The sequence below is a fragment of the Polypterus senegalus genome, chromosome 11, assembly GCF_016835505.1.
Source record: "Polypterus senegalus isolate Bchr_013 chromosome 11, ASM1683550v1, whole genome shotgun sequence".
NCBI classification, from domain to species: Eukaryota; Metazoa; Chordata; class Cladistia; order Polypteriformes; family Polypteridae; genus Polypterus; species Polypterus senegalus.
In genome coordinates, this window is record NC_053164.1 from 98,181,562 (window position 1) to 98,208,383 (window position 26,822).

General features: G+C 37.1%; 2 protein-coding genes across 2 annotated transcripts in view; one reads left to right on the forward strand and one right to left on the reverse strand.

The window, feature by feature from the left end:
• The window catches only part of scyl1 (SCY1-like, kinase-like 1), a 59,170-nt gene extending 38,082 nt beyond the window's left edge, over positions 1-21,088 (forward strand). Inside the window, exons 15-18 of the mRNA XM_039769345.1 lie at positions 1,698-1,796; positions 2,677-3,000; positions 16,233-16,314; positions 20,004-21,088. Coding sequence (XP_039625279.1) covers positions 1,698-1,796; positions 2,677-3,000; positions 16,233-16,314; positions 20,004-20,128 — 630 coding nt within the window. The 3' untranslated portion in view covers positions 20,129-21,088. The remainder of the gene's footprint in view (positions 1-1,697; positions 1,797-2,676; positions 3,001-16,232; positions 16,315-20,003) is intronic.
• LOC120539353 (zinc transporter 1-like) overlaps positions 1-26,822 on the reverse strand; it is a 79,816-nt gene that overhangs the window by 28,250 nt on the left and 24,744 nt on the right. The gene's annotated exons all lie outside the window — the stretch shown is intronic.

Consider the following 26,822-nt stretch of genomic DNA (forward strand, 5'->3'; position numbering starts at 1 on the left):
AGGGAAATAAGTTCATATGCAGATATTTGTTCAACAGGCAGATGGGTTATTACTGAATGATGCACTTTAATGTAAGTAGGAGAACTTGAGGATGGTCCTCTTTCTAATGTAATTAGAAATGCTGATTTAAAATGTCTGCAGTCGGAAATCTCTGGAAACATATGTTGCTTACATTGAACAGCCCTTCCCTGATCAACTTCATTTTAAAACTTCATTACCTGTGCAAGAACTGTTATTAACTAGCTGATTTCATAATTTAAGTTTGCCTTCATTAGGAAATTAGGTGATTGACCATTGGAATATGTAAATGGGCTGAAAGAAAATAAACTAGATTATAAATAATTAGACAGAAGTGTTTAAGTAAAGGAATTGCTGTTCAGGAAAATGTTATTTTATTTCCTGTGGAGCAAGAATATGTAATTCCATGCCTGGAAGCTTTAATAATTTTGAGAATCATAAATTTCAAATTTGATTTATTGTAGTACTTGTTCGTGAGACTGTTGTTTTAGAATTGCACTGTATGCTATCTAAATTATTATATGTAGTGTAATATACTGGAGAAGAACAGTAAATAAGCAATAAAAAGTAAATTTGAATATTTAAAAAAATCATCTGAATAATTAAAAATGTACTTGGAAATATCAAGATGTTTTTTTAATGTATGTATAAGGCAGAAACTACCTCTGGAAAGTGCCAGTCCATCACAGGGCCCATATGGAATTGCCAGTTTACCTAATGTGCATGTTTTGGGAATTTAGGAAGAAAACCAGAGTAGACAAAGTGTAACCCATACAAACAAAGTGAAAATGTGCAAACCCCATATGAACACAATTCAAACTAGGGCACGGGATCTGTGAGGCAGCCAGGCACTGCACTTCTTGATACCCAGAAAGTTCAAAAAGTGTAAAATGAATGTAAAGCAAACATTCTGATTTTTTTATCTTGTAAGCTCTCTTCCCTTCTTCTTGGATGCTCTTCATCCTGCCAGTTGAGCATTTGTATTACCTCACCTACTAACAACTTTTCACTCAATAAGCCAATGGACATAAAACAGCTTTAACCCACATACTAATGTTACATTTGTCTAATCTTCAAAATTACTTCTGGTGTCACAGGGACAAAAGATACATAGATAAAACTAGCATGGTCACTACACCTTTGAGCCCTCAGGTGCATTCAGTAGTTTCAGGCAACATTGTTTTCTTTCAGATTAAACAAATTTGTGTCTTCATTTGTAAAGTTTGTTTTTGCATTTCTTCTGAAAACTTGTGACAGTGCTCTGTGCCTGTTATACAAAACCATACTGAATTGAACTGAACATGAGCTGAGGTCACCTGAGCAGATTCTTTGCGGCATGGTCTTACAGGAAATATAGCCTGGACTAGAAGGTTTGGAACCATGTGCTGCCATCTTCTGGCGTGAAGTTTTGTGACTGACTAGAATTTTAAAAGAACTGAAAGAATTTTGTCTAGTGTATTGACCTGCACTTTTAAATCACAGCCTGCCATTTTAATAAGATGACAAATTAATGTATTGCCTTTGATTATGTAAAGCTGCAATCTACAAGTTAAAATAAAATGATAAAAGAAAAATCTGACTTGGGCTTGAGAATATGCTTCAGAAAAATGCTGTGTTAAATGTGCTAGACTTTTTTCAGTTACATTCTCTAACATTTGAAGTCACATTCATTGTTTTAGGAACCTGATCAGGCAAAAGTACAAAAGGAGCATGATGATTGGAACTCCTCTGACTGGTCAACAGTGCAGACAAATACTAAAACAAGTAATAACAAAACAGTAAGTCTTCACTTGTCTCTTTTATTATCTATTATTATTAATTTTATTATTTATTATCATTAATGTTTGACTTGTGTCACCATGGAATACTTGCTTACATTATTTGAAAAAGAAGCATGTAATGTAAATTCCTTCTCTTAAGACTACTATAGATGCTGTTTGCCAGTAGAGTTAACTAACTATAGTTATAAATCTAATTTACTTTTAAGGATTTCAATAAACATTTTAATGTTTACAATGTACACTTGATCACCGGTTTTGATATCCTGTTGAGAGTAACCTGTTAATTGGCCGCCTTCTGTAATTTTTTCCCAGCCTAGACATTTGCACTTCAAATTCTCCTCTTGCACTTATTATTGTTTTGGCATTTTTAGCATAAAACCCATTGTTTTGTTCATTCATTCTTCCAAATCTATCACAAAGCACCTCTTCATCCTGTTATTCTCCATGTTTCATTTTGTTTCTTATGGCCTCAACATGATTTATTGACTCCCCACCAATCTTTTCTCTAAATTCTAAGATTTTTTCATTTCCCTCAGAGAGCCTGTGTATGTCATTGGTTTCCAGCTTTGCCTCATTCCCTGCCTTTGTAAGCACATTTTACTCTTACACACTATTTGTTTTCTTACTCAGCATAAATAAACTTGACTCTTTAATGCTTTTTTAGAATCAAATGAAGTGTCAGAATTTGAAAATAAAACTGTATATACACTGTACTTTAATTTTGTTAAGAATAAAATGATTTAATGTTAGTTCTTCTCTTGGCCATTAATCACAACTAATTATGTATGATTAATTATTTGAGTTACTACTTTTTTCAAATTTGTGTTTGATTTTAGTCTTCGAACTTACAGTATGGTTACTTTCTTCTCTTACTTAGTCAAACAGGACATCCTCATCTGCTAAAAAGCAAGTCAATAACTGGAATAGTTCTGGATGGGGTGCTGGTGATACCTGGTCTGTGGAAAAGGAATCTTATACTCAAGCACAAAGTCCTCAGACAGATGACAGCTGGGGCAATGACTGGGAAGATGATTTCAGCCCTAAAAGAACTTCTTCAAATGTAAAATCAACGACAGCTGTTAGTGATACCCCACAGGGTCTAAAACTAGCCAGTGAATACAACTGGGATGCAGGTGGTGGAAAGAATTCTGAAGATGACTTCTTCTCAGGAGTTTCCCAGAGATCTACTTCTACTGTAATAGTAAGTATGCTTTGTAATAGTGTATATTAGCAGAGTCCTCAGGGTGATTTATTACGCATATGAAAGGTAGCACGAGCAGCTGAAGATGCTTGGAGAATTTATTTATTTATTTTACAGGGTATGCAGGAGGCCCAAGGTATCCATAGAATTAAACCAATTATATCACACTCAATCCAGCAAGCATTTACATTAGAAAATAAGTGAAAGAAAAGCAAACTTTCTAGGGTGTTTAATCAAATACAGCATAAACAGTGGTGCTGAAAAGTACAATAGAAAGGAAAACTTCACCTAGACATTAGGAGAAAAGTTTACACAGGGAGGAGAATAGGAAAACATGAAGAAAGAAAAATGGATAGCAAAGTGGTTGAAGACTTTGAAGCATTACACAGTTATTTCAGTCTGTTTAGAGTCACATAGCTTGTAAAAACATGCGAGCAGTAGTAGGTTATAAGCCAACATGTATAATAGTATTAAAAGGTGATATAAAACAGCGACTTGTATATGCTTTAAATGTATATTTTTAATTTAAAAATGGTTGAAACATTTTCTCCTATCAAATTTAATAATGAGCTTAATATGAAGTCAGTCTTGTAGTATGATTTACTTTTGAGAAGTTTGTTTCTATGAGTCCTTCATTGGGTACAGGATTGGTGCACTTGAGGAGGAGTATTTTGCTAGCCTATGTTGTAATAATTGTAATGTAGATAATTGAATGAACTTGCCCACATGTGCTTTAAAGAGATGTTGTGGACTGCTAAAATTATACGTCAGTCATGAGAATCCAGAGTGGCTTGGCAGGACAGTAGCATGGGCAAGGTCAACTTTTTTTAGTTCCGGTCATCCCCTCTGAATTACCTTTTGGCAGCAGCGATAGTGAGCAATTGTGAGGATTGTTAAATTGACCTGGAGTGTATTTGAGAAACTATGATGTGAGTCAATACCCAAAAATCATGAAATGCCATTGTTTAAAATCAGAGAGCAAAACCATGAGTAAGTCTAACCCAGAACTGACAAAAGATTTTAACCAAAGGATATCACCAGAACCAAGACAATAAAAACCTTTAACTGAACCAAGAAATTGAATATTATGAGTTGTTAATCAGAAAGCTTTATGTTTTTTTAAGGTTTTAATTTGCAGTCTTGGAGACTATTGAGCGTTGCGTGAGGTTATTAACTGGAGCATTGTGACATGGTGGATAATGCCTCTTGGGTGGCATTCCCTAGAAGTAGTGCCACACTTCCAAGGAACTCCATAACAAAATGCTAATGCTATAAAAAGGTAATGCTATACACGTACAATTAAACAGCAGAAGCATTTATATTTATCCCAAGCTAAATTATTAATACAAAACCCATATGTAGAAACATTCTTTGGGATTAGAACTCTCAAGTGAAAAGATTTATTTGACACAGAAATCCTGTTGTTTTTGACAGTTGTCTAGCAAGATGTCCTGATTCATAACAGGTGTAAATATTTTTTTTCCAGGCTGTGAGTTAGGTAGATGTCAAGTTTAACTCGCCCAGCTCCACTACAGCCTCATGTCTCCTAACCAACGAAAGAATAGGAGCATTTACCATTACTAGCCAACCCGCAGCGTACCATACGGCGCATAATCAGGCCGGTTTCTTGATGATTTTTAAGCACAGGGAGAAAATTGACATTTGAAAAATCAGTAATGTAATAAATCAGCAAGAAAAGCAACATTGTAAAAATGCACGGAACGAACCAACACACAATCGTCCGTGACTGAAAACTGGCGGACCGTCCTCGCGCCTTCTCCTGCAAGATGGAGGGATGGGGGTGCATGGCGCGGAGTATGAAACGGGAAGAGAGGAGAAGGACGTCTATTCAGCTCCGTCCGTCATGCTAGTCTGCTGATTTCTCGTTCAGTATGCACTGCCCGCTCATGTGCCCACCTCCAACTCGTCACTTGAGTCGTCGTCTTTACACAGTCCAGATGTACCTGTGACTGACGTAGACTTTTCAATGCTCTGTGCGGTTTTGGCTGCTCTTCTATATATAATCCACTAAGACACCCGACCATGGTAGTAGCGAGGTGGGAGGGGGGTGTGTACAAAGGGTTGGGACGCAACCAGTGGCAGTGTATGAGTCGCACTTACTGGGAATTCCACGGTTTGCAGCCCGAATTGGGTTCAACGGCTTACCCACGCCGGGTAGACACACGCTCAATGTCATGCATAATTATTTATTGAATGCTAAACACTTTTGGAAAGACACGGTTGTCTAAAACGGGTTGGTGTGAGAATACAACAGTAAGCGAATGAAAAGATGGAAATCTGGAGAGAGCAAAATACAACACAATAGTGAACCCGTGGCATAACAAACGCCGCATTAATTATTTATTGATGGTTGAACATTTCTGGAAAGACACAGTTGTCTAAAAAGGGAGGGTTTGAGGATACAACAGAAAGTGAATGAAAAGATGGAACTCTAGACTTTTCATTGCTCTGTGCGGGTTTGGCTGCCTTTCTATATATAATCCACCAAGACACCTGACCACGGTAGTAGCGAGGTGGGAGAGGGGTGTAAACAAAGTGCAGGAGCATCTACGAATACACATGTTTGTCGCAGATGCGAATTGCTGTATGTAGCGTGTAAAACAGTTTGCTATGGTGCACGCGGTTGTGCGTCGTAACCGAAAACTCGTTTTTTAAAGACTGCTTACTTCATTGTGTTTTAACCTCAGTTGTAAAGGAATGTTTTAAGGACCCCATGGGATACCCCTCGGTTTTGGCTGCTTTTCTATATATAATCCTCCAAGATACCCGACCACGGTAGGAGGGGGGTGTGCACAAAGGGTAGGGACGTAATGATTGGAAGCGTATGAGTCACACTTAGTGGGAATTCCACGGCTTGCAGCCCGAATGGGGTTCAACGGCTTACCCACGCCTCTCTGCGCTGGGTAGACACACGGTCAATCTCATGCATAATTATTTATTGAATGCTAAACACTTCTGGAAAGACACGGATGTCTAAAACGGGTTGGTGTGAGAATACAACAGTAAGTGAATGAAAAGATGGAACTCTGGAGAGAGCAAAATACAACACAATAGTGAACCCGCAGCATAACAAACGCCACGTGGCTCAGATGTGCATGTGGACTCTTACCACAGACGAAAGGGACTAACTGGGTGGTCGGTGAGTTTTGCGTCGGGCAAATGGGCAGGCAGTGTGAATGCCTAGAGAGCGAGGGTAGACGCCGGCCGGTGAAAAGGAGTGTTGGTGGGCAGGAAAACGTCTTCCGTGCTCCTGCAGGAGCATCTAAGAAGACGAATGTTGGTCGCGGATGCAAATAGCTGTATGTAGCGTGTAAAACAGTTTGCTATGGTGCACGCGGTCGTGCGTCGTAACGGAAAAGTCGTTTTTTAAAGACTGCTTACTTCATTGTGCTTTATCCTCAGTTGTAAAGGATTGTTTTAAGGATCCCATGGGATACCCCTCGCAAACCGTTTCACACGCTGCATATGGCGATTCACCTCCGCGAGAAACATGCCTCTATGAACAGTCAACGTAGCTCGGAGGTGCATGACATGCACATGACAATAACCTGACCTGCATTGCATGTGGCCTCTACGAAAGACATATATAAATGACGCCATTTTTTCTGTGTCGTCGCGTACGAGTTGGTGGGCGAGGCCCTGCGAGTTGTCATCGTATCCAATGGTCTTGGAGTTGGTGGGCGTGGCTCCTTCCTGCGTGCGCCATAGGTGTCTCACTTGTCGGCGGCTTAGTGAATCCACGCCCATTCCGGCGTGCTATTCATGGTTGTCTTGGCTTTCCATGGGTGTCTTGCCTTAGTGAATTATATATATATATATATATATATATATATATATATATATAGATTCTGACTCTGCTTTATTGGTTTTGGACTAAAAGACAGATTTTTTTCTTTATTATATAAATTAGTTATGTTACTGTAATAGTTGAATTAAGTTGACTTTCAATTATTTATAAAGCATGTATTATATACCCTTAGAAACCAATATGACTATAGCTAATAGCTTTTATTTGAAACCTCAAAGGTTAACACTTTAAACTAGAAAATGCTTTATAATAAATAAGTAAATAATATCTTAGCATATGTTGCATAAATATTTTTTCATTTGCAACCTCAAAGACTTAATGCCATTCTTATTTTATGTTTTAGAATAAAACCTTAGAGGCTAGGCAGATTAACTTAACAGGTTACATGTAATTCAGACTTCAACTATTAAGGAGTATTCACCAAATGGGAATATTCATACTGTGAACCTCTGAAACTGTCTTCCAGCATGTGCCCACAGTAAAAGGGGCTGTACTTTTTCGGCATTAATTGCAATGATAGCAGGCAGATAATCAGTACAATAAGTGAAAATGTATTAATAGCAAATGTAATATTTTATACAGTAACAAAGTAGACTAAAATTATAAAAATGAAGAAATAAGAAATACTTAGGCAGCATTCCAGAAGTAAGAAATACTTAATTTTGTAAATTTGAAACTTATCCTTATATATTCTAAAATTACTCAGACATTAGGATTCATCCAATTGGAACAATGAGTGGCTATACATTCTTCAAAATAGTTAACATCATTTGCATTTGCTGTCGTGAAATACAAAAACAGAGAAAGCAGACTCATGTGTTATACATCATAAAATGCATAGCTTTTCCCTGAGAAAATAAACCTGGGATCTCCTTCATTAATATGCATGATTATAGAAAGATTTTACAGAAATATAGTAACAGAAACACACCCTTCTGAAAATACCCCAGAAAGATTCATAGTAATATTACAATTAATTTAAGACCAAATATGGCTATAAATATCATATTCATTCCAATTAACTATTTAGACATAAGACAGGCTGATTGTCATTTTTGTGAATTGATGGAAGACTTTTGGCTGCTTCTTGGAGAGGTTTGGGTTGGGGAATTCTTTCCTAAAGTGAAACAGTTCTTACAAGGTGTTTATTGCTGATGCAGATGAAATTTCCTTATGCCTCCACATGCACCAATCTCCTACAAGAAAAAAAAAATCTAAAAAAAACTCCCAGTTTACAGCATAGAGTAACATGGGAGGAAACTTCACTTCAGAGAAACAGACACAAGTGGATCGTGGTCGAATGTAAGCACAAAGGAAGAGATGAGTAATATCTAGGTCATGAAACCCTAAAATTAGCGGTGTCCAGTCACTTTTAGGACCTTACAGAGCACTGTATGGTGACTTTGATAACTTTAAGCTAGCATGCAGTGATGGGGAGCCCCAGTTGCTCTTCTAAACCAGCCCCCAATAAAAAGGGAAGTAGTGATAATGAGGATCTGTTATATTTAAGACATTGACACACAGGTTTGCTTCAGACACAGAGAGTCTTGTTCAGTCTGTTGCCTTCCAGATGTACAAGTTGGTGACCATCGCTGTCATGTTGATAAGCTCCTACTGATATTTGGACTTGATTCAGAAGTCATTGTCCATACTGGTTCACATGTCATAAATAAGGGCATTCTAAATAGACTGATATTTAAATCTACTCCTATCTTCAAATAGGGGATGAACAACATCTTATTTAAAATATGAATATTCTAAGATAGCAAGGACTGAAGCTGCACCATATGATGTGTAGAATAATGAGCAGTTTTACTTATCCAGATAATAGCTAAGAAATAGCAGAAATTCATATGAGTAATCAATAAATGTTTTTTGAACTTGGAATGCTAAAATACCCAAAGAAGAGAAATACCTGTCTAGGTTTATTATTTTTAATAACAGGAATGGGACTTGTGAGTAAAGATAATTGAAACATTATTATCCAATGATCATAGTGTGGAGATTCACAGTTTTTTGGCAATCCATCCATCCATCCTCTAACCCGCAATATCCTAACTACAGGGTCAAGGGGGGTCTGCTGGAGCCAATTCCAGCCAACATGGGGCGCAAGGCAGGAAACAAACCCCAGGTGGGGCACCAGCCCACCACAGGGCACACACACACACACACACACACACACACACACACACACTAGGGACAATTTAGGATCGCCAATGCACCTAACCTGCATGTCTTTGGACTGTGGGAGGAGACTGGAGTACCCGGAGGAAACACACGCAGACACGGGGAGAACATGCAAACTCCACGCAGGGTGGACCCGGGAAGCGAACCCGGGTCTCCTAACTGCAAGGCAGCAGCACTACCCACTGTGCCACCGTGCCTCCCCATTTTGGCAATCCTAAATATAATGTTGGTAAGGCAAATTTTGAACAAATAATGCAAATTCTAAAAAATACGAACGTGGACAAACTTTTTAGTATTGAGGAACTTTGGAGTAGAATTAATAGAGAACAGTCTTTCTAATAGTAAAAATACTTTAAAGCCTTGTTCACACGGGCGTTAAAATCGAGCGTTTTTTTGCGTTCGTAGCGTCCGGTGAGCGCGGATCGAGCGCCGAGTGTTTTCTACATGTAGGAGTCAATGAGAGTGTTCACACGGGCTTTGGTGACGTGCGTTTGTCCGGCAGCGTTTATCGACATCAAAAAGCGTTGCAAGCAGCTTTTTCTTGGCGTTCAAAACCCAACGAACGCAAGGAAACCGCTTCTAGTTCGTTTTCTGCGCGTTTATTTTGCAGCGGAGGACCAGATATATATTTTCATATTGCTCATTTTATTTTATTGTCTCATGTAATTTGTAAACCATGAACCTATTAATTTATGTTCTAATATAATATTTGATAACGATTATGTAAGGGGGCAATCCATGGCGCGGAGGGGGGGAGCATTTCAGTGCATAACACCGGTGTAAGCGCACACTCGACTACTGTTTCCTTACCTCAAAGTGACAAGTAGTCTCTCTTCGGGGCTAACACCAAGTCGCATATTGGTTGATCGCCGTGCAATGTGGCATTGCACCAGCTGCAGCAGACAATCAAAAGTGGAAACCGACAGTAATTAAAAAACTTGCGCGGAAATTTTCGCATTTCTTCATAAAGCACAAAAAAAACTTCCTTTAACCCGACGTTGTGCAGTCAGAGGATGAACCCAGTAGCGGTGGCGATTTTTTCTCTCCCTACGTTGCCGTATTACAAGTATTTTTAAAACAAGATTAATATCTAACGTAGCAAAATGGTCCATATTGAAAGGAGGCACCTCCATTAAAACGACAAGGGCTTTCATATCCAGTTCCCGACACTGCCTCCACAGGTTAACACACAAACTACAATTTGGGCTGCAGTCTGGCGTTAGACAGAGACAAACGAACGCCGGTGTAGAAGTCAATCGATCGCCACCACAAAATGCAACATAAACGTCTAGGACGTTCAGAGCAAGTTCGTTTATCCAAAAACTTAACACCCGTGTGAACAAGGCCTAAGTGTGAGCTTTGGAAAACCATTGTGAAATGATTCTGCCGTTTTTATAATAATCACTGGAAAGCTTGGACTTGTGAATGGCCAGAAGTAATTTTATTAATTTATTTCTTCCTATAGCCTTTCAATTTGATTTCTTGTTGTTTTGACAGGATTTTACTGGTATTTTTTTCTACAGTTAAGCTATTTTGTCCTAAAAGTTACAAAAAATTTAAATTAACACTATTTTTATAAAGTAACCAGCTGTCAGATGCCACAACCTACAGGGTACAAGGAGTGCTTTCAGGAGGAACCATGCTACTATTACTGCTAAAAATAAATAAAAGTGCATATCCTTATGGAATTAGACAAAAATACAACCTTAATTAAATATATATAAATATATGTATATATTTCAAATCATATTATTTTAATTGCAGTGCTCAATTACTGCTTCTTTATGTTCCATTCTAATTGTAAACTGTTTATTTTTACTTGACCTTATGGAAGACAGTATCATTCCTTTTAAAGGTAGATGTAATTTATTCACAATAAATACTCTATTTGTATTTAGTTAAGAAGTAATCTGCATTTTTATATACTTTAACAGCAAGATTCAGATTACTGTTTTAACATTTAATTAGCTCATTTCTAATGAGTATCAGACTTTAGCATTCAGACGTGTTATAACTAACTAGTTGGTAGTTTTGAAATTCTCGGATATAAAAGTGTAATGAGTAGGGGTGAAGTCAATGTACTCATAAAAGCATCAAACAACATTATTGTTATTATTTCATTGTTGCCAAAGACGTACAGAGAGTGATAAAAATGCTAGTGCTGATTTAGAGGCCATTGCATTTCTCATTTCCCCAGTTTGGAATCCCCTTTACCTTACCCAGTCTTTAATTAACTTTGTATTTGATCAACCTGGGCATTATATACCAAACCACACAAGGTTTTGTATTCTTATCACATGCATATCAGTCCTTTGTTTTAATTCATCTTTCACCTTCTACTTGTTTATTCTCCTTCCTAACTTTGCTTCATGACTGACCTTCATCATAAGATGCTGTTCAACACATGTACCTCCTTTAGTTCCAAAGACAAACTGGCCTGATTTGTTTTCTGACTACTTGTGGGATAGATCCGGGTGTATGTGTACTCTTGAACAGTGTTTCACCAGATAATATCAATGCTGAACTAAAGTACAGTTTGCAAGAATGTTCATTGTTTACCCTGTTTGAATTTTTTACGCAGTCAGCAGGTTTTGCACATTTGGCACACTTTTAATTAAATAGTTCTTTTTTTAAAATTTGAAGCTGGGATTATAGCACTTTGTTTACACAGTTAAGATTTTGACAGTATTTGTACAGTCAATGCCTACTGAAGCAATTTCTCTCATTTTTATATAAGCTGTAAACAGAAAAGTACATTGCATGAAAATAATACAAAACATTCTAGTGTTTACTGTTTTGGCAGTGTGTGTTTTAGTTCCTATCATTTATAGTATTTTAGTATGAATTTATTTTGTGGTTAGCACTGTAGAGCAAAATACCCGTGCTTTGCAGCGGTGAAGTACTGCTTTAAAATTGTAATTTAAAAACATCAACTCACATGTAGAACCATAGGTGAAGGGCTTAAGCATTTCACTCTTCTAGTGCTCCTGTGTAGTATAATTATCTCCTGTACCGTCATCAGTCCACACCTTGAACCTGTCCCAGTCATTCAATACATAAGACACAGTGTTTCTCCAGATATCAAGAGTGAGCCTGATATGGCCGTGCAATATGTAACACAGAGAATGGAAAAGATAGGTGCCATCTCCGGGCATGGAAACCACTCAGTAAGTGACAGTTCTTTGATCGATGGTGATCACCTCGATAGACATGTTAATGTGGGTATGGTTGGAATGATAAAGGAAATGGGTACCTGAACAATTTAAAGTAAGTGTAAAATACCTACACAATAACTATAATTGTAACAAACGAACACTAAAACATCGGAGAAGCCATGGATTAAATAAAAAGGCCGCAGTTATCAGCAGGGAGACGTGAATCCCGTGGCGAAGCAAGGAAGGGAATGAAGAGACAGGAGCGACGGACGGCCTTATATGGGCAGCCAACAACGTGGGAGGCGTTGGGATGGGGGACCCAACGCTGCCTCACACGCCGACCGAGCTGCAGGTTATGGATGTATATATGTACATAAGTAGGATTCAGTTAGCGTTGGGAACCCGTGTACCAAATGTCTTGAAGATGGGCCCATAAGTAACAAAGACCGTTGGAAAGTTCAATATGGCGGCCGACAGTGGTGTCATACCACCGAAATAAGTACGTACATCGGTTTCGGTTAGCGCAGGGAAGCTGCCTACCAAATTTCGTGAAGATGGGGCCATAAATAAGAAAGTTCAACATGGCGGACGTTGTCGACCGTTATGACCGTTACACGTAGAATTTCGAAATGAAACTTGCTTAACTTTTGTAAGTAAGCTGTAAGGGATGAGCCTGCCAAATTTCAGCCTTCTACCTACACGGGAAGTTTGAGAATTAGTGACATTGGAAAGTTAAATATGGTGGCTGACGGGAAGTTGGAGAATTAGTGATGAGTGAGTCAGTCAGTCAGGGCTTTGCCTTTTATTAGTATAGATGTGTTTGGTTGGCATTATAACAATGTTTAACTTTTAACTTACATTGAAACAGCATCTTTTAATTATCCATAAGGTATTATTAACAAATAGAAATGTTTATTAGGTTTTCTTACAAATTAAGAAACAGTAAGTAAAAATGTGTAATACTTAGAATTGTGTTTGAAAAACTTTTGTACATTTTTGGCACCCAAATATTTTTAGCAGTTGTACAGGTTCTACAAAGAATTGCCACTTACAAACATATGTCTCCCCACTTATGTTTTCAAGTTTTCCCATAAGTATTCATTGGGATGCAGATCGGGACAATTTGCTTGCCACTTAAGAACATTCCAGTTCTTCTTCCTGGTCCATTCCTGGGTCATTTGTGATTGATGTTTTGGATCATCCTTCTGGATAGTTGAGCACTTTCAACAAAATTATACTTTCTAACTACTGATTTGGATGTTATTGAGCGCTTTGAGTAGTCAGAAAAGCACTATATAAATTGAAAGAATTATTATTATTATTATTATTATTATACTATTTATACAGTGGATCGAGACTGTTATTTTAAAATGAGTTCATCAAGAACACAGGGACACAGTTGAAAACTTGTTAAGGGTAAATTTCGCACAAACATTAGAAAGTTTTTCTTTACACAAAGAACGATAGACACTTGGAATAAGCTACCTAGTAGTGTTGTAGGCAGTAAGATTTTAGGGACTTTCAAAACTCGACTTGATGTTTTTTTGGAAGAAATAAGTGGATAGGACTGGCGGGTTTTGCTGGGCTGAATGGCCTGTTCTTGGCTAGAGTGTTCTAATGTTCAGTGTTCATTGCTTTCCTCATTTTGTTGTACTGTATGTAATCCAATGGCTGACTTCCATACTGCTCAAATTTTATATAATCTGTCCACAGAACATCGCCCTAAAAAATCTTAGAATTTTTAGGAGGGTTGTTGCAAAATTCAGTTTGGATCATTTGTCTTTTGGTGTAAGCACTTGTGTTCCTCTTCAGTGGGAGGAAAAAAAATCTTTCTCATTTTGCAGTGCAAGTTCATGTCTCTTGTGATTCAGAAGAAATTGAATTGCTTTAAGCTGTGAAAAAGCGTAAAAAGTTATTATAGACATTGATCCTTTTTAATTTGTGTGAATCAGTTAGTGTTGATGCACAAATGTCATTTCCCCGTTATGTTTACGTTAAAGCTGGCACCTGATTTCAGAACCTTCTTGAGTGTATACACTCCTGAGCAATACTTGATGCTTCAGGTACCTGGAGTTCTACATGTATCTTAATGCACACTGCCAAACAACAGCCACCATCTCTAGCATTATGCAGCCTTAGTGATTCAATTACAATGAGAACTGCATTGGTTACCAATACCGGGAAAACCAAGGTCCAACTGCTGATTTGACTGCAGTAAAATCAAACCGACAAATACGCAAACTGAAACAAATTATTGTAGGCACAGATATGATTAAAAGCTAACATCTGGAGGTAAAGTTAGGTCCATTAGAATATTGGTAAGAAAAGTAGACAAGGAAGGACAGCCAGGTGGGTATGGTGTGCTGCTAAGTTTGCCAGCAGCATGCCGAATGGCTTAAATATTGCTCACATTTTTGTTAAGTGTATGTGAAGGAAGAGACTTAAGAATGGGAACATTTAGAAGTACTCACCATGCAGAGTGCATCATAAGGCAGTATATTTGGAATGTTTATTTTGGTGCAAACTAAGGTGTTTCAGTTTTATATTGAATCATATTGCATGGTGTTAAAATGGAAAAGTGTTTTTAATTTCATGTTAGCAAGTCATTGCCACATGCAGGACTGTGGTACTGGTACATAAAAACTTCGACTCTTCAGTTTATGGTACCACTGATTCTGACTTTTCTATTTGTAATTAGACTCATATTTACTGTGTTCATATAAAACATAATATACAAGAAAAAAAGCATTTCATCATTGCCAATGTGAGCCATCAGGCTTGTTTTTAGCACCCTAACCTGTTAAAGTCTAGGTTTAGATGCTGTTGTGGCTTTTATAAATATTATTTATTAAAGAAGTTACAAAAATTGAGTAACATTAAATGAAAGGCAAAACTTACAAAATTTAAAAAGAGGCTATGTTTTTATCAAAAGTTTAGTAGGAAAAAATAGTTTCATTGAATTCGTATATGTGAGATTGGAAACTTGGACACATTATATTACAATTTATATTTATTTGCAGTGAGTACCATTTTTCCAACTCCAGTAACCCAATAATTGCTTTCTACTCTGACTCCTATCCCAACTCTACAGCACTAGTTACAAGACCAAAACACCTAGTATTTGCAGATTCCTGACGTTACACCACCTGAAATTCCACAGCTCAGGTGGGTTCCACATTTGGTCTGGTGTTTAATACTGTAGATTATACATAGAATGCAAACAAAGTGCACAGTTATGAACATATATAATTGCCAATACCTTTCTTCCACTACAGTATTTTGTCTGCAATTTGTATCTTACGATTGCAAAAACATTAGCAACACAATTTCAACTACTAAACAATATACAAAAATCAAAACATTTTCTCACTGCTTTTGATCCTTCAGCTGTACAGTTGTTTTTGGCTTTGTGTTCTGAAACCACTTCTCTAGAACCCGCCACATCAGACATATGGAGTCATTTTTGTAAAGTTTTTCAGTTAAGCTTGGCAAATGTTGATTACTCGTACGAAAAAGTTTGAATGTGGTTCCATGGTCTCTAAATTTTATTCACTAATGCTGCAAATGGGAATGCTAAACAGTTTGTAGCTTTAGGTTTTTTTTTTGCTTTGTGATGATTTTATTTCTGGCACCCTTTGAAATTTTTTTAACCCAACCACTGTCAAATACTTAAAATGTGTTGCTTTTTCTTTCTTCGTTTATTTTAAAAGATGGCTAAAATCATTAGGGTGCTAACAAATGTGACCACAGCCATTCACACCTCATTTTATGCAACAAAATATACTTTATGCATTATAATTCAAATTAAATTGATTTTAAACTTACTGACAAGTGTGATACTGCATGTAGAATTGCTCATAAAGTAGCTTATAATTTAAGCCATTTATCTTCCGCTTCCACTTTGCTTTGTTCATAAAGATTTTGTAACTAATTAACATTGAATGTCTGAAAAAGAAATTCAGAAACAATATTGTATGTACACTTTGATTAAAACATAGAACATTATCATTTACATTATTCCCCTGTGTAAGATATTAATGTGAAAAAATGATTTTCCCCAGAAGAATGACGAGTCATGGGGTGCAGACACGGGAGGTGACTGGGGTACAGATGAAAACTGGGAATCTTTAGAAGCTGATCAGGGTAAGTGATGAATAACATATCACAAAGTTTTTCTGCTGTATTGTTTTATCACTTCTTGATTATAATGACCGAATACTACTCAATATTGCTAAATCACAGGACCTTGCCTAGTTTAAATTCAGGTACAGCACTTTTTCCTCCAACATTTGTTTTACATTTTATGAGTTTTGTCATGCTCTTAAGTTTCCTTCTACAAGGTAAGAGCATTCTTATATTTTGAGTGGTGGTGATGGCACGCAAGCTTGAGTAAGTTGTCCTTTTGTTGAACTATTGCTGTCATGTTTGATTTAATGTTTTGTAAACCAAAAATGAACTGAGACTGGTTAATTAAAAATGAATAGATGTGGATATAAGGAAGCAGCTCAGTTAGCCAAAAACCGGGATTACAATGTCACTTTATGTCCTTTTGTCATTTGTTTTAAAGAGTAAGTGTAGTATTTTTCAAGTTGGTCATTTTTGCACAGTCATACATAATAAGAACATAAATTTGACAAACTGAGGGTGACTATTTAGTCTATCAAGCTTATTTATCTTAATAGCTAAAATGTCTCAGTATTTCACCCAGATACTTGAGGGTTGTGACGGTATAAAATAATTTGCCACCTGATTTTTTTTTTTTTTTTTTTAAATAAAATATTTTTTAATGGATTTTAAAAAATACCATGCCTTTTGAGATTTAAAATGGGGTCTATGAGGCATCAGTGCATATGGGGAAAAAGGCCTTAAACCATACCGAATATGTCCATTTTCAAAACAAAAATGTTCCCTCCATGGAAACCTTTTACTCCCTGTTGTGTTATTTCCTATGTTTTATTTCTGAAACATGATGATAGTGGCACTTTTCACTTTAGGGCTGCAACGATTAGTCGACGTAATCGATGACATCGACTATAAAAAATCGTCTGCACAGTTTTTTTATTGTCGACGCGTCATAAACAGAATCTTCAGTAGAGGCTCCTCTCACAAAGAACCACATTGGTTTTTGTGACTGCAATGCACTACATGAACGTCTGGGGGCAGTATCATTTGTTATTGTTTTTCAAGACACACACAGTCCTACCACAGTTGGATAGAGGAGGGGCAAGGAGATGAAAAAAAATTGAGACAGAAACTTTGTAAAGTGTGGGAACACTTTATCGAAAAAGAAAAAAAAAAAGTTGAATGCAGTTTATGCAAAGTGGAGCTTTGTTTTCATGGCAGCACCTCCGCGATGCACGAGCATCTGAAACGCAGCCATTTTGGGGCTGTGAGAGGTGTGTTTTAGCGAGTAAAGTTCGTGCCACGTGTTAACGTTGGTGTTCGTACTATAATGTGTATATCAAGGTTTCGACAATGATAGTTAACCCTTAAACCGACACATACTTGGGGGTTAATGCACCCCTGGACACCAGATACTTTTTAGCTGCACTTTTTAAGTAAACGTCACAATTCACAAAGAAATTTTAATGGAACACATATTTTTTTTCATGCAAAGAGCATCACAATTACTGCAACACTGATCATTTTACACACTGCAAATGAACTGTAAAAACTATAAAAAAAACTACTGCAACAATCTATTATTATATGTTCAAGGTGCAATTGAAGTCATTTATGAAATTCAGTAAATCACCGAGCCAACACCAAGGTAAACACTGATGATTGCAGGCTTGTCTGGTGCAGTGGCTCAGTCCCAGAGACAGTGGTGCTGCAGTTCTGCCGGGGGCCGGCAGTGCTCCTGAGCTGGCTGATCAACGAATGTACGGCACTGACTGATCAGCTCCAGCGTGCTGCCAAAATGCTTTGTGAAGCAAATATAGCCAGTTGCGAGGTTCAATGAATGTACGTCGCCAAATATACTCGCCCCCTCCATGCTGGTAAATTGCACTGAGATACGACTACAGCCACTTGCAGCATTCAGTGAATATACATCGGCAAATATACTCGGCTCCAGCGTGCTGGCAAATTGCACTGAGAAACAATTTTAGCCAGTTGCGGAGTTCAATGAATGTACGTTGCCGCATATACTCGGCTTCGGTGTGCTTCCCACTTGCACTGGAAACCGACTCTAGCCAGTTGTGGCGGTTTAAGGGTTAAGTGAATATGATTTCAGTTATGTTTGCTAACGTGTTTGGAGCTATAGAAATATAGTGAATAGGAGTAGCTGAGCCGTCCTAGTTTTTTTTTTCTTCTTATTTTGTATAATATTTGAGTTCATATGAATAGTAAACCATCTCTAACTAACGTTAGGTAACTTGTGTTTTGGAGTTTATCAGTAATTAGCGTGTTACTTATTTTAGTCCATTATTTTTTATTTTGGCATAATATAGTACATGATGTGATAAACTACAACACTTTTCCTTCAGAGTGTGATGATTAAAACATCTTTCTCTGTCTGCAAAATTATTCTTTTGTATTCCTGCTAGCATCTCTTCTCATTCAGCTGGGAACATTGTCTCATAGAAGAGAGGCAGCCTCACACCAGAGCACGTTGAAATGCTCACGCTCCTGCACCGCAATCAGGAATACATGCACTGAATCTTTAATAAACTAAACTGTACATTATTGTTTTATTTTATTTGTATTTAAGCTTTGTTTAAACTTTTGGACTTTAAGACACACCAGTGGCCATTTTTGTTTAAAGAATATGTGCACTTTAGTTTGTATTGTTTAATGTATTTCTCTTTTATTGTGATGGTCACACTAATATAAAACATCTGATTATTTTCAAATTCATATGTTTCACTGGTTATTTTAATTTGATTATTATTAATTTTAATCGTGTTAATGCAGAAACATCAGGGTGACATTCGCAGGTGGAAAGACATGAGCAGATGAGGTGAGACATGCAGTGGAGCCCCGAATAGGATGTGCAACCACAGGTCGCAGGCATCAAAATAGTCAGACATGAAATAATCGTGACTAATCGAAAAAAAATTGAACGATTAGTCGACTACCAAAATAATCATTAGTTTCAGCCCTACTCCACTTGAGGGTAAAAAGTAAAAGACTTGTTAAATTAGCATTGTGATCCAACCCCAGATTCATGGTTTGCATGTAGTAAGTTTAAAATATCTCATCTGCTCAATACGGTTATTTTTAATTGCCAAAATTTAGCCCACCCAGAACTGTTCTACTTATTGCCATCAGTAGACAGAAAGTACAGAGCAATCCTACCTTTCAGCTGGTGGGTAGGAAGCTCAGCACTCCAAGGTGACTTCACACTAAGCCTACTGCTGCTATTCTGCATAGGATTTTATCATCAAGTACAGTATGACCCTGAGGATCTTCCGTATCAGGTGTAGCTGACAAAGACCACTGATCTGAGACCCAGCAAAGACCCAAGACATATTGAAGTGGTCATACCCTTTAGCTGTCATGAGAGCACACTCATTGTTGATTTAAAAAAAGAAAAACATGTAAATCATTGGGGAAAAGAAGTCTGCTTTATTTGTTACTTCCATAACCCTTAAAAAGACAAGGTGAGATTAATACATGCTGTGTGACCTAGATGATCACTTCCTTATTTTTTTTTATTTATTATTTTAAAACTTATGAGAAAAACTTTTTGTACTGGAAAGCACTATATTTTATTGGATATATTTAATGTTGTAAATAAGTTGACTTTTTAAATTCAGTCTAGGAGATTTGAGATCCTCCCTTTCTTTAATGTATACATCTTATTTCCATTTTGTCTGTTATTGCTTAAGGTTTGAGCAAAGCAGACCTGGCTAAGAAGAAACGAGATGAAAGAAGGAAAGAGCTAGAAGCCAAAAGAGCCGAGAAAAAAGCTGCCAAAGGACCCTTGAAACTGGGCGCTCGCAAACTGGATTAACAAATCTAGACCCATGTGTAACCAGTTCAGTATCCAGTCCGGGCTGATTCCATGCATTTGCCTCTATATTCTGATCTCCTGTACATTCCAAGACCCTTCCATTGCTCGTTTTATTCATTGCAACAAAAAATGTGAGAGACTTGGATCCTTCACCATCACAAAAACAAAAATAGAGGGGAGTTTTCCTTTTGAAATGCATATTGCAGAGACATTGTCTGATAAGCACCTTAATAACTGAAGGAAAGCCCAGTGTAGCATTATTGGACCGTAGCATTATGGTATATGTCATGTTGTATACTACAGTTTTGCATAAATTGTATATCTAGTGGTGGTTTTACTCTTACTGCTGTTGCAAAAAAGGGATTTGAGTCAGCTTTATTTATGTAAAACATGCAGAGGAAAATTTTCAGAAGTAAGGTGTAACAATATGAACTTGGACCATGTCACTGCTGAAGGACGGTAATTTACATTTACTGACACTTCCTCTTATTTTAAGCCTCTGTTGCTTTTATGAAGCTGTCTCATTAAAATATTTTCATTAAGGCTGAAACAAATGCCAAGGTTCATTTTTAAACAACGCTGCACTGTGGTTTTCTTGCATTTAGCAAATACAACCCTCACTGAGGAGCCACATGACAATGAAGAAACTGGCGAAGTACGAATGTTGACACTTTCAGTTCTTTAAACAAAATGACCTTTTCTCTGTTCTTGTCACTGTTTTCTATTGTGGTGTTTCCGAAGATATTCACTGCTCATGGTAGAGAGATTAAGGAAACTGATTATCATCAATGACAAATCCAAAATATGCTGCTGTTTTTTTTCCCCTTGTTAATAGCACAAAGCTATATATTTTAATTGTTTTGGTTTAAGCCTTAAGTTTATTTTAATGTGCTTTAAATGAATACTTTGTATTCAGAGTTAAATTAAAAAGGTACCTACTTGCTGTAACTGAAAAATGAATCATTTTTGTGTCTCGTTTCTTAATTTGAGTATTTACATATTTACCAGCTTTTGAAAGTCTTCCATATACAGTATTCATAACTTATTTGCTTTCTAACGTATCATATCTATTTTGTTATTTTCTCAGTGGTATTTTTTATTTTGGAATAATCAGTTTTACTTGAAAAAACATCAAATAAACAAAATGTTGTAAATACAGTCAGTGTTCTAATAATATGCCCTAAAGTAAACTGTTAAGTGAATTAGAATTACATTTGCATTTTATTTGCCCGATGGTTTTTTATCCAAAGCGATTTAACAACCTTTGAGATGAAGTTGTTTTTATTTTTCCAATTGGAGCACAGGCAGGTGAAGTGACTTGCTTAGAGTCACACAGTGTCAGTGGTGGAATTTGGACCCACAACCTCTTATTGTTTGAGGTCCAAAGCCTTACCCACTGTACCACACTACCTAATTGTCTTCATTTTTGTTAATTTCTTCATCTCATTCTGCATCTTTTAACACTGATCCTTAACATTCTTAAAGCTACTTAGTCTGAATTAGAGTTATGGCAGGTCAAAGCCTGTACTGGCAAATTTGGGCACAAAATGGGAATTAACCCTCAGTTGGTTCCTGTAAAGCTCTAAAAACACACATGGCCAAGTTAGAAATGCCAGCTGACCCAAACTGTGTTTCTTTGGGGATGTGAGAGAAAACCAACATAGACACTGGCAGTGTGTGGGGGGGGGATTTTGGGTTCTATGTAATCAGTAGCCAGGCATGGGATTTAAACCCAAACTGCTGGAATTTGTGACACAGCAACACTAACCACTGCACCATTGTGCTCCCTATATTGAATCATATTCCTATTAAACTTAACTTTCTGGTTGTGGATTAAATTTATAGCAGGTATATTGTCATATGTATATAGTACGATGAAAATCTTATATGGATGTCTGTCACAGACTAATGGCAGTGGGAATGATTAATAATAGTTATTTGAATTAAAGCTTTTAATTAATAAATTGATATTCCTAATAAGAAACGTAATGTAAACAGTCATATTTTTTTTTAAAAAGAAGTAAGAAAAATATTACAAATTAGATATTTTTTAATGCTGTGTTTTTTTCCCAGTATAAACCTGGCTGATTATTATCTATGGATCTGGCCCTTCTTGACTTATACTAGGGTATTTACATCAACTGTATGTTTTTGTCTGCCTTTTGCTTGAAGAAAATTGGAAGCAGTAAGTATATTTATGATTTTTATTTGAAATAAATTCTGCTATACAATAGAGCAGTATGTCTAGAACATTGCTAAAACTTTGATGCCTAGGATAGTTTCTTGTAATTGATGTTAATAATATGTCTGAAGCAATGGCTGTCATTGACTAACAACTTTGTGGTAGAATGAGCCAGACTTTTTCGCACCCCTTTCTTCTTGCATATGAATTTGCTGCCAGTCCCAGTCCACCTGAACACAACAATGGTTACTAAGTTATCCACAAAGTGGTATGTTGTTTTTTTCTTTGCACACAACTGTATACTAGTTTTTTTTGATTTGTATACATCACCTCAAAACACATCAAGATAAAATTAAGTCTAGAATGTTTTACTATTGTATGAAAAGATTTAGACTGGGGTGTCAAGCTCTGATCTGGGAGAGGTGAGGTGGTTGCAGGTTTTCATTACAGCGTCTTATGTTTGTGAGCAATAACCGATGTTAATTGAACAGACTTTTTTGGCTCACTTTGCACCTCATTATTATTTGACTGCCAATTAAGTTTAAAATAAATAAATAATGGATCAAGAGGTCTGAGCCATAGCGCCCTTAGTGTTCTGTTTATCCTTAGGAAAACTAACCAAATACATAATTTTTTTTTTAACAAGAAGTATTTAATCACATGTAACAGAAACATGTAAATGCAAAAATATCAACATGAATACAGTAAGAAGGGCATGTCTAGTGTCCACTGCTGTACTGGTGCAGGTTTGTCATGTGATATTTTTGAAACAGTCACCAACATAGAGCCTGACGTCACAATTGAAACAGTAGAAGCATGTTTTCTTGTGCTCTTCTTTAAATATTTTTTTTCAGTTTCTTGCCACTGAGGGGGTAGAATGTGAGTGTCTAATCCACACATTTGATACACAACTTGTGTTATTGTAGGCTACCACAGTGCAAGGCTTAGTGACTTCCACATTTCTCCTGACACGAACATTGACAGTTGCCATGTTGTGAATAGTGCTTTGGGGACTAAAATCGTTCTTGTTCACAGTCATTTTGCCTTTTTGTCACGCACCCAGCTGCAGCTTTACTGGACTGAAGTCACTAGGCATATTGTAGGGCATCAGGCAGTGCTGTATGCATTAGTTTTGCTATCTTTGTCAGCATCTGCTGAGTGAATAACACATTGTTGTGACTTGACTCAGCTAATGGTTCAGTTTCAGTTTGTTCTAAAACGTCTAATTTCCATGCCATAGTGTGTTTTGGTTGAAGGTTCAGCCTCACTCATGAATATTGTTGAGTTACCTCAGAATGGTAAAACGCATAGAAATGTGCATTTTTTTGGTTGTGTGTTATTTTATCCACTAGATAGCAGTAGAATAATGTTTTGAGTGCTATTTGGGCTTAACAATTTATATTGGATCATAACAGCTTAACCCAAGAGACTCTCTGGCTTAGCTGTATTTACATAGAATTCAAAGCCTAAAAGATATTCATGTTTAACACCATGGTGGTTAAAAAGCAAGTCCATTCAAATTAAGGCAAAAGAAGCATGTTTTGTTAGCAGTAGTAACTGGGTACTAATGAAGAAAGTGGCTGAAATGCAAACCTACAGCCACTCTGATCCTCCAAGATCTGAGTTTGACTCCCCCAATTTAGAGTAAACTTACCAGAGAAGTAAAGGCTTCCAAGTTGAAGATGTGATGAATTTTTAGAACATTGTTGTAACATTTTTGATTGTTTAACTTGGATTTTCAAATTGGTTAAAGAATATTGTATGTTCACCTAAAAGACTATGCAGGTAGCTCTCATGATTTCATCAGGAGAGATGTTTTTTCTAAGTTATTGTTAAAAAAAAAAATTACAGATTATTTCATTAGCTACCCATGATATGGCCAACAAGGGACCTTTATTCTAAAACTATCTAGTTACACCAACACTGGGAAGCCTGTTCATCATAGTTTAAATGTTAGTTTCTTACTAGTTTCAACAGTTGAAAAATGATATGGAAGATAACTAATTTTTTGTACCCTCCTATTGTTTAGTAGCACACAATATAGGGAAGTGATGAAAAAGATTGTTAATCAAAGGATATAAATTACATTGTAAGTAGCTGCAATGTGGGTAGTCATTGAAATAAGAGAGCTTTTATAATCCTATCTTGTTTGTGTGCCAAATCAGTCACTAGGTTGCCCTTCAGGGCTTAAAAGTGGGAATATCAGTGACTTAATTTATTACATTTATATACTGTAGTGCTTTTCTCACTACTTGAATTTGTCTTTTTGGTTGTGGTACATTAAACGCTTATTATAAATAAAGAATCATTTGTAATGTGGTCAGTTCTGTCATCTGTCATTCTCTGTGCAAGTAATGGATCCAAGTAGATGAGTGGCACATTACTACAAGAAGTCTGCAGGCTTGAATGCTCATCTCTGTCTCTCTCTCTATAGAGAACGGTTATAGTGCATCTCTTATGGTGTGAAGTATGCTTTATTGGCATGTGTAATAAGCAGAAGTTTAATATGCCACTGTACTCTGTGCAAATACTGTATGTCTTATAAATCTGCCTTTTTCTACTCATGCACAGTTGAGACAGAGCCAGATTTAGCAAGCATTACAATATAAGACAAGACAGATAGACACAACTGTGAAACGGGCAGTCAGACTGAAGACTGTTGTATACTATTTTTGTCTGTCAAAGAATATAAAACTGTATCCTCTTTTGCCTCGTTTGGAATTGCATGATTCATCTAAGTGGGGGCCTGCACATGAAGAAAGAGTATAAAGCCTTGGAACATTGCCTGGCACACCTTTGAAGCTGACGGACAGATGGGAGATAACATCTAATCTTTATATACTGTATAATATGCTACCGTGGCTGTTCGTTTGTCTGTCCAGGATTTTAAATTACCTGTAGCTCGCAAACCATTTGACCTACTGACCTGAAATTTGGTACACATATACTACGTGACATCTTCTATCCGCTTTTGGGGTGGTGATTCACCTCCAATGTTATTCCTCTTTTTATTTTTATTTTCTTGTAGAATCGACTGTCGGCAGTGGCCAGCAGGAGAGCCATGCGTAGCATATGGATGGGGCCATTCTCATCCCTGCCACCTTTGCCATCACTTCCTCTACCTCTTCATATCTTAAATCATTCCTGAAGCAGATTGAAGGCTTAAGTGAAAAATTAAAGAAAACGTACTAATTGCAGCACAGACTCTTGACTTAATCAGTTTTAACACGAAAAGATGCCAACGAAAGAAGAAAAGCGGGCCGCTAGAGTGGAGAAAAGAGCTGCTCAGGAAGCAGCAAGCACATCAACATCTGAACAAATGAATGCTAAACGTACAGAGAAAGAGTATGAAAACTATGAATGCTCAAGTCAAGTGTGTGCAGTGCGTCGTTACTGGTATAATATAAATGCTGACCTATTGATTACGCAAGCCAAAGTAGTGATCTGAAAAGAGAAGGGACATGTGCCTGCCTTGGCTGGTTGAACACCAGAAGTACTACTGCATTTTGAATCATCTGCAGTGGCTTGGTGACACATACCGGTACTCCTGCCAGCAGAGAGTTGCTGTAGTCTAGATGTGACAAGACCAAAGCCTGGACCAGGGGTTGTGCTACATATACCCTGTCAGGTACAATCTGATCTTAATGGATGTTGTATAGAGTTAGTCTGCAAGACAGAGAGACTACAGCAATCTGATCACTGATGGACAGCTGGGTGTTAGCAAGAGCGAGCCAAGCTGAACAGAGATTGGGTGATGAACAGATGGATGAGCTGGGATAACAAGAAGGTCCGACTTTGCCATGTTGAGGTGGAGATGGTGGTCGTTCATCCAGGTTGCAATTTTAGTGAGAGATACAGAGATTACAGCTGAAACTGTGTGCTCCTCTGGAGGGAGTGACAAGTACAGCTGCATATCATCGGCATAGCACTGATATGAGAACTCATGGGACAAGATGATAGTGCCTAGGGAGCAACATTGTTAAACCGTTTTAAAAGAGGACGACTGGACGCTTGTTTTAAGTAAAACCTTGTCATTAGCAATAGAGCATGAATCAGAAAAAAAGAACAAATTAGCGAAAATTATTTATTAGTCTACCCAGCGCTATATTAATGGTTGCAAATGGTCAACACTTCAAAATGCAGTGATAGTTTGACCCATTTTTTGTTTTTCAATTTTCTCAAAGCCGAGAATGAGACCTGTTTTTTACAAAACGTTTTAGATAAACAAAGGGAATTCGTAATTGTATAAATAACTATAATAAACCACAATGTTGCACTATTTAAAAAATTATGTACTAATTTTTCCAAGCAGTACATCACCCTGCTCTATTTATTCCGGAGACTTGGACGAGGTTGCCTGAGCGGGGTCCTAAATCTTTTTCAATAGAGACAATTAGCTTCCAGGAGCGCTTGTCTGTGGTGTTTGGAGGAATTAGATTGATTTTATTGGCTTCATCACATTTACCATTTTTTTAGAATAAAAAGATATAAAATAAAACATCTTGATCTTCA